The sequence below is a fragment of the Tubulanus polymorphus genome, chromosome 1 (assembly GCF_964204645.1).
Source record: "Tubulanus polymorphus chromosome 1, tnTubPoly1.2, whole genome shotgun sequence".
Lineage (NCBI taxonomy): Eukaryota > Metazoa > Nemertea > Palaeonemertea > Tubulaniformes > Tubulanidae > Tubulanus > Tubulanus polymorphus.
The window spans coordinates 20,666,371-20,679,052 of NC_134025.1; the positions used below are offsets into that span (position 1 = coordinate 20,666,371).

A 12,682-nucleotide genomic window follows, 5' to 3' on the forward strand; every position below is an offset into this window, starting at 1 on the left:
GCTATCATATTGATTACAAATTACATCAATTACGATCCCTTCGCAACTTCAAACCTGATGACACCACGAGACTATAAACCACGGTAATGAAACATTCGGCGGCAGCTATTTTATGGAGGCTGATTCGGGCCATGACGTAAAATGCTCGATATGCAAATAAGGGCGCCAGAACGCAAAAACGAAAAAAGTCGGTTTTTTTCTTTTGAAAATCCCTTATTTTGCACCCGCCAAAACGAATATAAGTATTTCGCTGTGGTTGAACGTTTGTTTTGGCGGGGCGAACTGATAAAACTGATAAAAATCAACTTCAGTTTTACTCCAGCATTCTGGCAATTTCATTTGCATATATAATCAGGAATTTTACGTTATGGCTCGAATCATGTCACCATAACTTACGCATCAGAACATGATTATAATTATACCTGTTCAGCCGATGAGTCAATGATGAAAGGTGTAAGGAAGCCTCTTGATTCGATATCAGGTTTTCGTACCGTTGCTGAAACCGGATGCCATCACGTTCGAAATCTTGCTGACGAGGAGGTGATAACGCGTGCGCGCGGTGTTTAGAAAAATAAATCTTGTTCGAATTTGTTCTTGAAAATATCTTTTGACTTTAAAAGACGTAGTGTCGATGGTGAATCCATTTCGATTCTTTTTGATGTATGATTAATGAAGAAGAAAGTTATCGGATTGAAGATCAAAGTTCCACGTTTTACAAAAAAGTGAAGGTGGAAGTTTCCATTACAATTAGTATTTGATGCTTTTGCAGGCATAAAGTATTCACGAATGATCTCGAGGAGAAAATACGTAGATGTTTGAATAGTTAAAGCGCCTAAATGGCCACAGAAGGAGTTGAATAGCGCCGAAAACGTGACGCAGATACTCATGTTCGAAGTGCAAGGAGAAATTCACTTAAAATCGTAGTTTGATTCGACGAAACCACAGGATCACGCACAAACGTAAATTCACTATTTACAACGACGATTTTGAGCACGATATAATAAAAACCCGATATTAACAGATTAAAATTATTTAAAACCGATAATCTATGGAATGAAATAAATATGCTGGAATACACGACGTTTCGATCTCACCCTAGAGACATCGGCATCACCCTAGAGACATCGATCGGCATCAGGTTTTGATTCAATAAATATTATCGGTTTTTGATAATTTTGATCTCTAGATATTGCATTTTTATTATATCGCGCGCGCTCTCTCTCTCCACGTTTGATTGCGGTTATTCTACCAGCGAGTTTGAGTGTACCCAAGTTTTCATTGCTGCCGATCAAATGCATCCGACTTTCTCGCGAAAAATTCTTGCTAGCCTTTTTGAATAGAAACCTGCATGACCATTTTGGGATATCAAAGTTATGTACTTTATTAGACACTCAGACGTGGAAAATCTATACCGTTATACCGTAATGAGTACAATTTACTAGTTTTTGGTAGCAGATTCATTTCCACGGGCATCGGTGGGATGATCGGCATATTCTTGGCGGGCACGGGCCTCTGACAGATTACGTTTTAGAAACGAACGTCTTGCGTGATACGTAAAAATTCTACCATGCTTTAAATCCAATACAAATTTAAAAGAATAATTACAGAATTTATTCGTCGAGAATGGAAATAAAAAATAAAAAAATATATATATATAACGTTTCGGACTGACCGGAGACCATCGTCAGGTGCAGTAATCATTGAGTGTCCCCAAGTTGCGCCATTCCATTTGTCATTGCGAGTCACAGGGTCTATTCAGGCATTATTCCGAGTCGTGTATCGCGCTATTTCAAGCTCGAGGCAATGCACCAGAAATGCCCAAAATAAACATCTTAATTTTGTGATATGAAAAATGAGGGCGTTGAGCTGACACACGAATTTCACTCAAGGGTAAACATTGCTCGTTTAGACGTGCAGACGTGTTATTTCAATATCAGCATCCTCATCAATCATATATGCGTTTTCAGTCAAAACAGGTCGTTATTCGTCTTTCGTTTATGAAATTCAACAAGAAAATATCATAGCCAAAGAACAGGTCTACTGAGCACGCAGAACATCGGGCGGATTTTTCGCACAAGATCCGTGGTATAGACACGTAACTCAGAATGTCTCAGCGCGACTTTTAGCTAGGTCCTATTTTTGCATGTGGTCTGTATCTCATTAATAGTCGGAATCGAAGAACACACACCAACCACACGATACGTCAATATCGTGTTATAAATATTTGATCAATAACGATAACCTATTCACGTTTAATTGGATAACGATCTAGGATCAAGATATCGCGAGATTTTCGACGAAATAAGTGATTAATAAAGTAAACTGGTGGCCCATGAAAAATCCGATACTCTGTACAAATCCAGCCATCATTCCCGCCGTTCTCTGCATCCTAGCATCCGAGCCGGCAGCTCTGAAATAGTAATTCAAGTTCAAAGATGAGGTTAAACTTGGACAGAAAGTAATTCATTGTTTGATAGATGAGTTAAACAAAGAGACCAGAATATCAAATCACAAGAACCACAATGTACTTGGGGGTAGGCTACACCTCAATTCATATGCTTTTGATACTTGACAAAAGCGATTTACGCACTTCTACAGTATCATATGCAATAAGCAATGATTCCATAAACGGAATCATCAATTCGGTTTCCAACTGGTACAGGAGTATACGATAAAGATACTTGCATACGTATTCGCCGATCAACATTTTTTGCGAACAATGGATTCAACTTACGTTTTAGCGTACATCATCGTCAGGCCGGAGTAGTAACCGTTCGTAAGACCCATCACAATCACCACGATCATGAACGCCCAGTCACTTTTAATCAGCACGGGGAACGATCGCGTATCTGGACGATAGTTACACAACACTAACAGCACGATACCCAGTGCGCGCAAAGCCAATGGTATGATTGTGTATTTAGTCGATGGCTGGAATAGACAGTCATACGTAGATCATATTCTATGTTCACCAAAAAATATAAATTTTAATTGTTTCGAAAGAAAAATCAATCGCCTCTTTATCTTTTTGCTTAACTAAAGTTGCATTAATCGTCTAATTTTCAGTTTTGACACGTAACTGAAAGATTTTTCAAAAATTCTTAGTAATAATTTGTTCGCAGTCATCAAAGTCGAAGCGATCGAATGATCGGGAAGAGAATAAATGATAATGCATATACCGTAATAGTATACCGTATTCAAAGGGAGTAAACACAAGAACAAAGTTCATAAGGAACTACATGAGTCTAAAACGTTTTTTTGCAGTGGAACATGGTTACTCGATATAACAATTTATTGCCATAACAAATTGAATATTTTGACCCAAATAAAAGACATTTTACTCGTGTTACGGACGAACAGATACAGTTAAATACATCTTCATCTTGAATCGTTTAAGAATCACATTATCCGTGACAAGATTCGATGAGTAAAAAATCCCACGATGTGTTGACGTATTTAAATAGTTTATTTAAAGAATAAGAAATATGTCGGGTGGTTGCTACCACCCTTCTTCAGTCTAGAATGACATCTTCATCTTTTACTGATAGGCCATACTTTGTCGCGAAACAGACACGATAGTTTTGGGTTCACTACATAGTTGTGTCACGGTGATATTTTTAATATCAGTGCAGCGTTTTCTATAGAATTTTCTGAATTTAAGCTGTACTTGCCATATATCGCTGTCATTACCCAACATCAATTATTCTCCAGAAATATTTCTGATTAGCGACGTGTGTGTGTGATTTATTCAAAATCGATTTTACGGAAGAAAAAGTAATCTCTTGAACGCCTTTCTTCATACGTAACGGAGCCGAGTTTTACGGTTTGAACTTTAAGAGCCAATTTATCTATAATTACTGTTTACCCGATGTGTCAATATACGCTGCATATTCAACCGCCCTGACTGTACGATATGATTTGCACTTGAATTGATGGGCGAAATATGATTAATCCGTACCTTTTTATTCAACAACTTTTGGAAATAAGAAGGCGGTAATTTAACAGCATTTTATGCAGTAAAATATGGCGACGAGTGTTTGAATGAATGAATCTAATTTTCATTATACCAATTATTGCACAATACATGTACATTTTGGTTTTGGACATTTGTGGTTTGGACGCAATGAAGGAGACCCTCATGAATGAGAAGGGAGAATGACAAAATATGATAGAAAATAAGGAGAAAGACACTAACAAAAAGAAGTGAAAAAATACTTTCAACAAGCCACAGGCGACAACGTGTAAAACTTTAAGATTCCTGAATCCTCCAAACAACCAAGATCGATCCGCAAAGAGACACGTTAGTTTACGAGTATGATGATGATTCCAGTTTATTGACGATAGTGAAAGTGTCGAATCGAGAGTCAGATCGAGAGTGACCCCGAAACCATATTACAAATCCATTTTATACATTTCAATGAAAGTATAAACAAATACTGTGTAGTCATGGAGTTGGTCAACGACTGCCTGATCATGCTAATCGCGCATAATCTGTTTGACCATCTCCATGACTATAATACTAAGACTATAAGAAGCTTAACAAATATATAGTAAATACGGCTTATGCCTAACAAACGGCTCAGGCTCGAACCCGAACTCCGAAATTACCGTGCGTTAGTTCCCATTGCATTTTTTTTATATTACCTTCCAAGGCCAATAGCTAATAAAATTTGTCGCGAAATCTTTTTTAATTTCGATCCTGTCCTCAGTTATAAGGTCATCTTCAAGGTCATGGAAATACTGATGGAGATGGATACACTATTAATAGTTATAGACAGACTTTACTTGGTAGTGTGGACGAATGACATTATTGATAATAACAATGGCCAATTTAATCAGGAGTAATAACTCTTATCTTCAAAGTTCAACGAAATTTCTGAAAGGTCTTTCTTAGTCGTTTTGAACGGATCTAACGCCTAACTAATTTAAGAGTGCGCAAATTCGTCGAATCGAGGTTACTGGCGAATGTGCTGTTGAAATATTAAATTCAACGCGCGGGCGACGGTTAAATGAAATATCCCCGGCTTTCGGCTTCGTATAATTGCTTAAAAGAAATCGAATTTGAGTCTGCAACATAATCTGTCGGCTGCTTGAATATTTGATGTTTTCATCAAATTGCATTTTCATGGTGAAACCCTGTCGTTGGCGAAACAGTTCGTTAATAGAATTACTTTTTTCTAATACGCATCGCTGAAAATTCGCTGTGACGGCGATGATAATTTTTGCATGAAAAAAATGAAAAAGCCACGCGCGTTTTTTATTTGATAATCTCGGAATATCAAGAATCAGTTGTTCAAACGTAGGTAGGATAAATACCATTGGGCTCCCCATAAAAGACGTTTACACAAAATTGCAAAACTTTGGCCCCCACTAGTTTGTTATTCCATACATTGTCTTGAAAACATATACATGTGAAATATATCTCCTCTTATTCGAAGTTAAAGTAATCATCCATTTAATACACTAACAGATTTGTTCTGGTTTATACCGATAATGCAGGAGAAAAAGGAAGTCCAAACATGCTCTCCCCAATGTCCATGAAAGTCCAAACATGACAAAACCCACCTCCCATTCGGCCCTGGACGTCTTTGATGGACAGCCCCCATAATAACACTAAAGTTTTAAAGGGGAACCGCAACACCAGCCATCCCACCAGAGGACATGAATCATCATGCACTTTGCAATTAATTCATAGGCCACCATTGATAATACAGTAAATCCGTGTTGTGAATTTATAGGCCCCCGATTCCATATTTTGTAACAGCTACTATCAAACGTCGAATTCATTTTTCTTCTCAGTGATTGGTGATTTTCATTAATGATTGATTCTTTACAGAAAGTCCATTCGATTTATACCGAAACGTAGAAAAAATTGAACGCGGAAGGCCGAGTAACTACTATAGCGAACCTAGTGGTTCCTCACTTGCCATAAGTAGAATCATCGATTGCCACCGTAGTGTTGGAGGTTACCCACTGACACCATGTCAGCTTCCAACGGGTTCGCTCTTGTCAACCTTTAAGCAACTGGGTCTTAAAAGCTTCGCCGTGTGTAGCTTACCTTGTGGAACAAATAGCAGCAGAGATTACCGACCACGGCCGCGATATTGGACAGCATATAGCACATTATATCCTCGTACAAATATTCTTCAAAAGAACGAATCGCTACATCACATTTCAGAATACCAAAACACGCAATACATTTTGCTATGTAGAATATACTTCACCGTTACTTACCGGGGACGAAAAAGTCTTCGTTAAATCTTTTTACATCCACTACCATGGCTGGATAGACGCACATCGTAATAAACCGATGAGCCCACACATCAACCAACTGTACCCAAATCTACAAATCAATCATCGATGGGATTTATTTGTGTGGTTCGTTTTTCTGCACAAGAAAATACACGAAACGTTTCTCATTTCCATCGTAAAAAAATCACAAAACGCTTACTTTCTTAAAGGTTTTTCCGTAAGGTAATGACTCGTGCTGAGCGAACGTATTCGCTGTCGCTGATTCTGAGACGATAAGACGAAAATATCGCTGGAATTAAGAATTTAAGAGTAATTGAATAACAATTGTTTGGTTCGACATCTCTATCAAACTTTGATCAAATAGGTTGCAAAAGATGGAAATAGTTAAATTGACAATTTATGATAATTGAGTTAAGTAAAAATGATTTAAGATGCCAATCCAAATGATCGACTACTCCCACTAGACATCCTCCATCTCATCGACCCTGTCACGCTTAGGCTTTTATTTGATAAGCCTCGACGACTCGAAAAGAAATCATTCGTCCGTGTTTAAACGGCAAAGAAACCAGTTACTAAGACGGCGAAACGTACGGAAAATGGAAGTGCTAACATCGTGTCGAGAGCGACCAGTAAAACTAAAGTTCCCGCTATGAAGAAATAGATTGCCGATGATCGATCTGTATCACCTGTAACACAAACAGAATAAAAACAGAATGAAAGTAATTTCGCCGCATGTTTATCACATCTCAGGAATAATGTCTTAGGAAAAGAAATGAAGGAAAAGACACACAAACATGACACGCGATAAGAGAGTGATTTCGTACTTGTTCAACGCTATTTGAAATATGAAAAAAATATTCTTTGCCATACAGGATTTTGTTAATACTGTTGTACTATCTTCCAAATTAAAATAACCCCTGAAAAGTGAATGGTTGAGTTGAACAAGTAGCCTATCGGCTGATATCCGCTGTATTATGTTTACTTCATCATTCTTTATTTATCTAATTGTCCCATTGCTACAGATACCCCGGAATGGATAAGTAACAATATTCATAGAGATATAAGGGGTGGGGTGGGTGAAACCTAGAGAATGCTCTATATTGCTTTAGACCCCATCCCACAGATCATTAGGACTGTACAAGGGTTTACATTGATCCGATGAAAACTGTAGGAAGGCCCTACCACCTTGGCCACCCCTGGGGGTCAAATCCAAAGAAGGCTCTACATTGTTTCAGACCTCGGTCAACATATCATAAGTACCAGGTTTTATCTTGATCCAATAAAAACTGTATGACTAGTAGCGATTCATAGAAATATGGACCCCAGCGCCCAGGCACCCTTCCCCCTAGGGGTCAAATCCAAATAACAGCTCTATATTATTTTAGGCCTTGGGCCACCGCTGATTCGTACCAAGTTTCATATTGATCTGATAAAAATTATTGGACTAGTAGCAAATCATAGAAATATGGTCCCCAGGCACTAGGGCACCCCCTGGGAGTCAAATCCGAAAAATTGCTCTATATCATTTTCGGCCTTGGGCCACTCATCATTGGTACCAAGTTTTATAATGATCTGATGAAAACTGTAGGACAAGTAGCGATTCATAGATATACGGTCCCCATGCTCTAGGGCACCCTTGGGGTCAAATAAAAAAACAGTTCTGTATTGTTTTAGACCATGGCCAAAAGATAATTGGTACCAAGTTTTATCTTGACCCAACTAAAACAGTAGGACGAGGAGCGATTCATAACAATTAGGGGCCCAGCCCGCAAGACACCCCCTGGGGTCAAATAAAACATGACTCCATATTTTTGTAGGTCTAACCTATAGAATATTCATACTTATTTTGGAAATGATCCAATTAGAACTTTCGGACTAATAGCGATTTAAAGTCAAAGTTGACGGATGAACGACGACGGCACAACCCCCAACCCATCATCTCCGCTGACCTTCAGTCACAGTGGAGCTAATAAAGCAGTCTGAGAACGGCGAGGTAGATTTTCCAGGCGAATGAAAGATTGCTAACACCCACACGACGTAGGGAAACTAAGAAACATAGTAACACAAATGTTTGATTTCGGAGGCTTTGTTCCCGAAACCATGTTTCCTGTTTATGTTTTTGTTAAGGCACACGACGCAGGAAAACGCTCGGAAACATGTTTCTGTTTCATGGTCCCCTGCGTCGTGTACGTTTCGCTTTAAGATTTTCTTGTCAATAACTAATATCGACGATTCTCCTCCCCCTCCTAAGCGTTCTTGTCGATAGGTCGATCGGTAATCCGAGAGCTCACTTAACTAAGGTAATTATATATTTCGATAGACGAATTTCTTTGACATTACCCGGGAGGCCACCATATCAGAACCTGATCGAGAAAATGATTTTGGCATATACTTACTGAATTTAGTGACCAGCAGCAACAGACTCATAACCAATCCACTGACATTCTAAACACGAAATTTTGATGGATGGGTATTACATAGATGAAAAACGAACCGGACCATTTTGATAAGGTTTAGAGCTCTGTTGGGTTTGATAAATGTTTTTCCTCGGAAAATATCTTACATGAAAATACAAAATATGAAAGTATCTTACTCACAGCACCGGTCATGGTAGCGTTCACGTAGTGTTTTGGGAACATGGCGGCAAGTCCGTAAATACTATTGATATAAATACCACTCATCGCTGAAATAGCATCGAATATGTATCTCACATCAACGTGTAGGCCCTGTAACTTGCTTAGAAGCCATAAGTATTGCAGACCTACCATTCACTAATACCACAGTCATTATCGTCACAGCAAAGAAGATTTCTGGCCCTTAAATACATCGATTGATTAGAAATAACCCGGAGATATAATGACACCGTGAAACCCATGTAGTGGTAAAAATGAAGACAACACTTGGTTGTAAAGGATTCCGAAGAAAATAACTTACACTCATATGAATCTACGACGGCAAAGATCGTTGTCATAACAAACAGGGATACCAAAACAAGTAAACTGATGACGATTCGAGTAGTAGAACCACTTCTGAAAGGGACGTTAAAAAGAAAAAATTCTGAAAATGTAGAAAGTCCAATATTTTGAACTGCCCAAAAGACATTTCAATTGTCACACGCTGATATTCTCATCGCACACGTGCCAAAGCGCATGCTTGATTTTTGTTTTAGCTTACGGCACACGTTACGAATTCCGTCATTTTCATACATTTTCTAATCGTTCCAATAGTAATTTGTTTGTAGGACGCACGAATTGTTGACACGGCCTAAAACCTTAGCGATTTATTGAAAACTTTTCCTAAATCGACCCGTAAAACCTCAGAGGCAAACTAGAGACAGAAACATGTTTGCTTTAGTGCTAGCGTTTCCATGCATCGTGCTAGTTTGCAAGAAACGAGAAACATCGACGTTTCATTCAGTGTTTCAGCATTTCCGTTGTTCCGTGCATCGAGCGCGTTGGTCTTCTTCGACTGGATGGCAACTGGATTCGCGGTAAATTATCATGATCGACTGCTGAGAGATCCTACGCCGAGACCAATGTTATATCCCAAAAAAATATTTTCATTTACCTCGAATTCCTTTGACAAAAAAGATTCATTCCATTCCACGCCATGTTTGGTACTTGGGATGCGATGCCAATGTAACTCAAGAAGTTCAGTCTGTAATCTGCATTGCCCGCCTTAGCCATTTTATACTCTGTGAAATACTATATGATAAAACAAAAAAGAAGGCCTTACGAACAGGTGATAGTGGATGTAGTACAATTATTGTAATTCGTGTAAAGAGAACTTTGAATCAACTATTCGTTATGAAAGTTAACGATAAGTCTAAAATGAATGATGGGCAGAATAGGGCAATATGAATTACGAATTGTTAAAACATTTAATTCAATTGCAACGTACCGACTTCGAGGTCATGAATAAATGCCAGGGTAGCATCACTCCGATGCCTTGGAAGAGAAAAATGAAAAATACCAAACCACACCTGAAAAAGTACTGTATATTGTCATACAGTCGTCAGCAGGAATCAATTATTGATTGTACGCAGTTAGGTGGTAAGCACTCTACTCAGTTGCGCTTTACCTGAACGGAGAGAAATTCTTTTCCAGGAAAAAATTACCGAGATTGATATAGATATTTTCACAATTTGGGTTAAGTTTATATCAACGTACCTGTCCTTTATCACATCATTGCTGTAGTCGTCGGTGATCAGTGGGGTTGATTCGTCTGCTAAAGCCAGTCGTTCCACTCTACAGCGCCTATCGGTGTCAGTTTCAACGGTGTTCCTAGTAGTTCGCAAACTACCGTAATCTATATCGGTTTCTTTCATGTTGTTTATCACTAAAAGTAACATAGTTATTATATCTAGAAATCCAGTCTAGGATGGAAAAATGGAATGAAATTCATTTCCATTAACGAGACTTTGCAGACATATATTCGATGATTCCATCGGAACGCCACCATCCGGAGAGTCGATCTTAAAAGTTAAACATTTACATCTGGTTTACCTATTTTTGCTGTAGCAGACTCCACATAAAGATCCCCGTCAATTGATTCAGTTAACGCGATAGGCAAAGTAAGTGAAGTCAATCGTGAATATTTGGGAGTACGTCAACGCCTGTGTAGATGTGACAAATAAATATCGAATCCTACGGAATTGATAACCTATTGAAATATGGTCAATGGTCAATGCCAGCCTTTCTCGAAGCCTTGTAAATTGTTCTGATGGGTTTTATGACACTACACGTTGAGTAATGAAGAATTATACTGTCACTGAAATTCTGCAGAGATTTCGATAACATAGAATTGTTCTATGTGTTCTATCAATTGTTGACGTGTTAGTACTTCATTTTGTTTGCGTTACACTACGACTGCGAAAAACGATCCTTAAGGCTGATGCAGAAAATCGACAAGCATGAAAACATATGTACTCACTGTGATGATCAGGCGATGTGGATGTTAGAAAAATATATTTTGGTGATTTATTTTCTAACCCCTGTTCTTTTCCATTGTATATATTCTCTGCTTTATCATTCACATATGCATATGGCGCATGACAATTACATTATCATTTAGCACAATAAGCCAAAGGTCAACCCTCGAACATATTTCTTAAAGTATAGTGAACTGTTTTTGATTCACTGATTACCAAAGATCTTGTAGTATCTTATATAGTATCTTATATGATTGGAAAAAATCAATAATCAAACGGAAGCAATGCAAGTGGTGACGTTCCGACTAGATTATATAAGATATTTTCAAAAATGCTTTGCAATTGAGTCGAAACATCAATACTTGTATTAGGTATTCTTTCTCAATGCGGGATTTTACTTCAATTGAATATGTAAACGAGTAAATAAAGACAGTCGATGAAAACCAATGTTATGATTGAATTGTTTACAATTGTTTGTCAGCATGTGCTTGATTAAAGACTCTTTATATTAACTTGACGACAGACCTGAGAAAGTTTAAGTTTAACCGTGAGTGTATCCGTTTGCCCAGTGACATCAACTCTTCCTACGTACTCGTCCACTGTAGAGTATTTAGAGGAAATGGCTTTTCGCGGACGAATGTACATCGAACGCAACAAAGATAGAGACTGGGAGATTGTCAAATGAAGCGAATCGGAATTATTGCAGTGATAAATTAGTTCACAAGTAGTTTACATAACGGGGAGGGAAGTCAGAGTTCATAGCAGTGGCTGAAGTTAGTAAACAACCTACGTAAATACTTACGTCGCACATAGGACATTGAACGATAGGTGAAAGTGACGTGGGTATCTGGGTAGGGATGCTGGATATAGCAGCAGCATTGAGCTCTGGTATGTATAAGTAGTAAACAAGTAGTCAACTCGTGACGTATAACATACGTACAAACCGAGCTATGTGGAAGTATACGTCGCGAGTAACATAAGAATAGTATAAAAAGGGCTAAAAAGGGAGGTTTCAGTACAGAAAAAGATCGAGAGTGGTGGGAAAGCTTATGATAGGAAGCTGCAAGGTATGCAGGAGTGAGAATTGTATCATAAAGCTGATGTTAGAATTAAGGAAGAAATATAGACCCACGAGAAGTCGTTAGTATTAATCTGGAGACAGTGGAATATCTCGAATCGGATTAACCCTAATACTCGAAGGAATTAAACAACAACAACTCGAGTGGAGAACACAAACCAACACCACAACATTGGTGTAGAATACAGATCCATAACAGAGATCAACAACAGCGGGGAAGCGTGATGGCCCATCCAGCCACAATACGGACTCGGCGTCACCGTCCAGCTAGTCTTGCAAAATGTAAGCGCAGTGTTAGATTATTACACTGGTCACTGAGGAACTGTCCGTTTCTTAGCATCATACCACAATAATAGGTTAGTAGCTTCAAGATACGTAGGGCCGGATCCCAAAAATATAGTACCTAGAATGAAGCAGAGGGC

General features: G+C 38.5%; 1 protein-coding gene across 3 annotated transcripts; it reads right to left on the reverse strand.

The window, feature by feature from the left end:
* Positions 1-1,472: 1,472 nt before the first annotated feature.
* LOC141907511 (equilibrative nucleoside transporter 3-like) lies at positions 1,473-12,429 on the reverse strand. 3 transcript variants are annotated; one of them, XM_074797185.1, is made up of 14 exons: positions 11,185-12,429; positions 10,422-10,590; positions 10,153-10,234; positions 9,820-9,956; positions 9,187-9,281; positions 9,018-9,068; positions 8,850-8,935; positions 8,649-8,697; positions 6,844-6,938; positions 6,452-6,541; positions 6,235-6,343; positions 6,059-6,144; positions 2,735-2,931; positions 1,527-2,410 (listed from the first exon to the last, which is right to left on the reverse strand). In XM_074797185.1, coding segments are annotated over exons 1-14 (1,383 nt in total). In that variant the 5' UTR covers positions 11,186-12,429; the 3' UTR covers positions 1,527-2,274. The 3 variants fall into 3 exon arrangements, with proteins under 3 accessions (XP_074653295.1, XP_074653280.1, XP_074653286.1); XM_074797179.1 differs by lacking the exon at positions 11,185-12,429 and having other exon boundaries at positions 1,525-2,410; positions 10,422-11,175; XM_074797194.1 differs by lacking the exons at positions 8,649-8,697; positions 11,185-12,429 and having other exon boundaries at positions 1,473-2,410; positions 8,846-8,935; positions 10,422-11,175.
* Positions 12,430-12,682: the final 253 nt, after the last annotated feature.

Coding starts and splice junctions, on each gene's coding strand:
- LOC141907511 (XM_074797179.1), bottom strand. CDS start 10,603: ATGTTACTTTTAGTGATAAACAACATGAAAGAAACCGATATAGATTAC. Junction 10,235..10,421: donor AATGATGTGATAAAGGACAG/GTACGTTGATAT, acceptor GTACTTTTTCAG/GTGTGGTTTGGTATTTTTCA. Junction 2,932..6,058: donor GCTGCTATTTGTTCCACAAG/GTAAGCTACACA, acceptor TGTCTATTCCAG/CCATCGACTAAATACACAAT.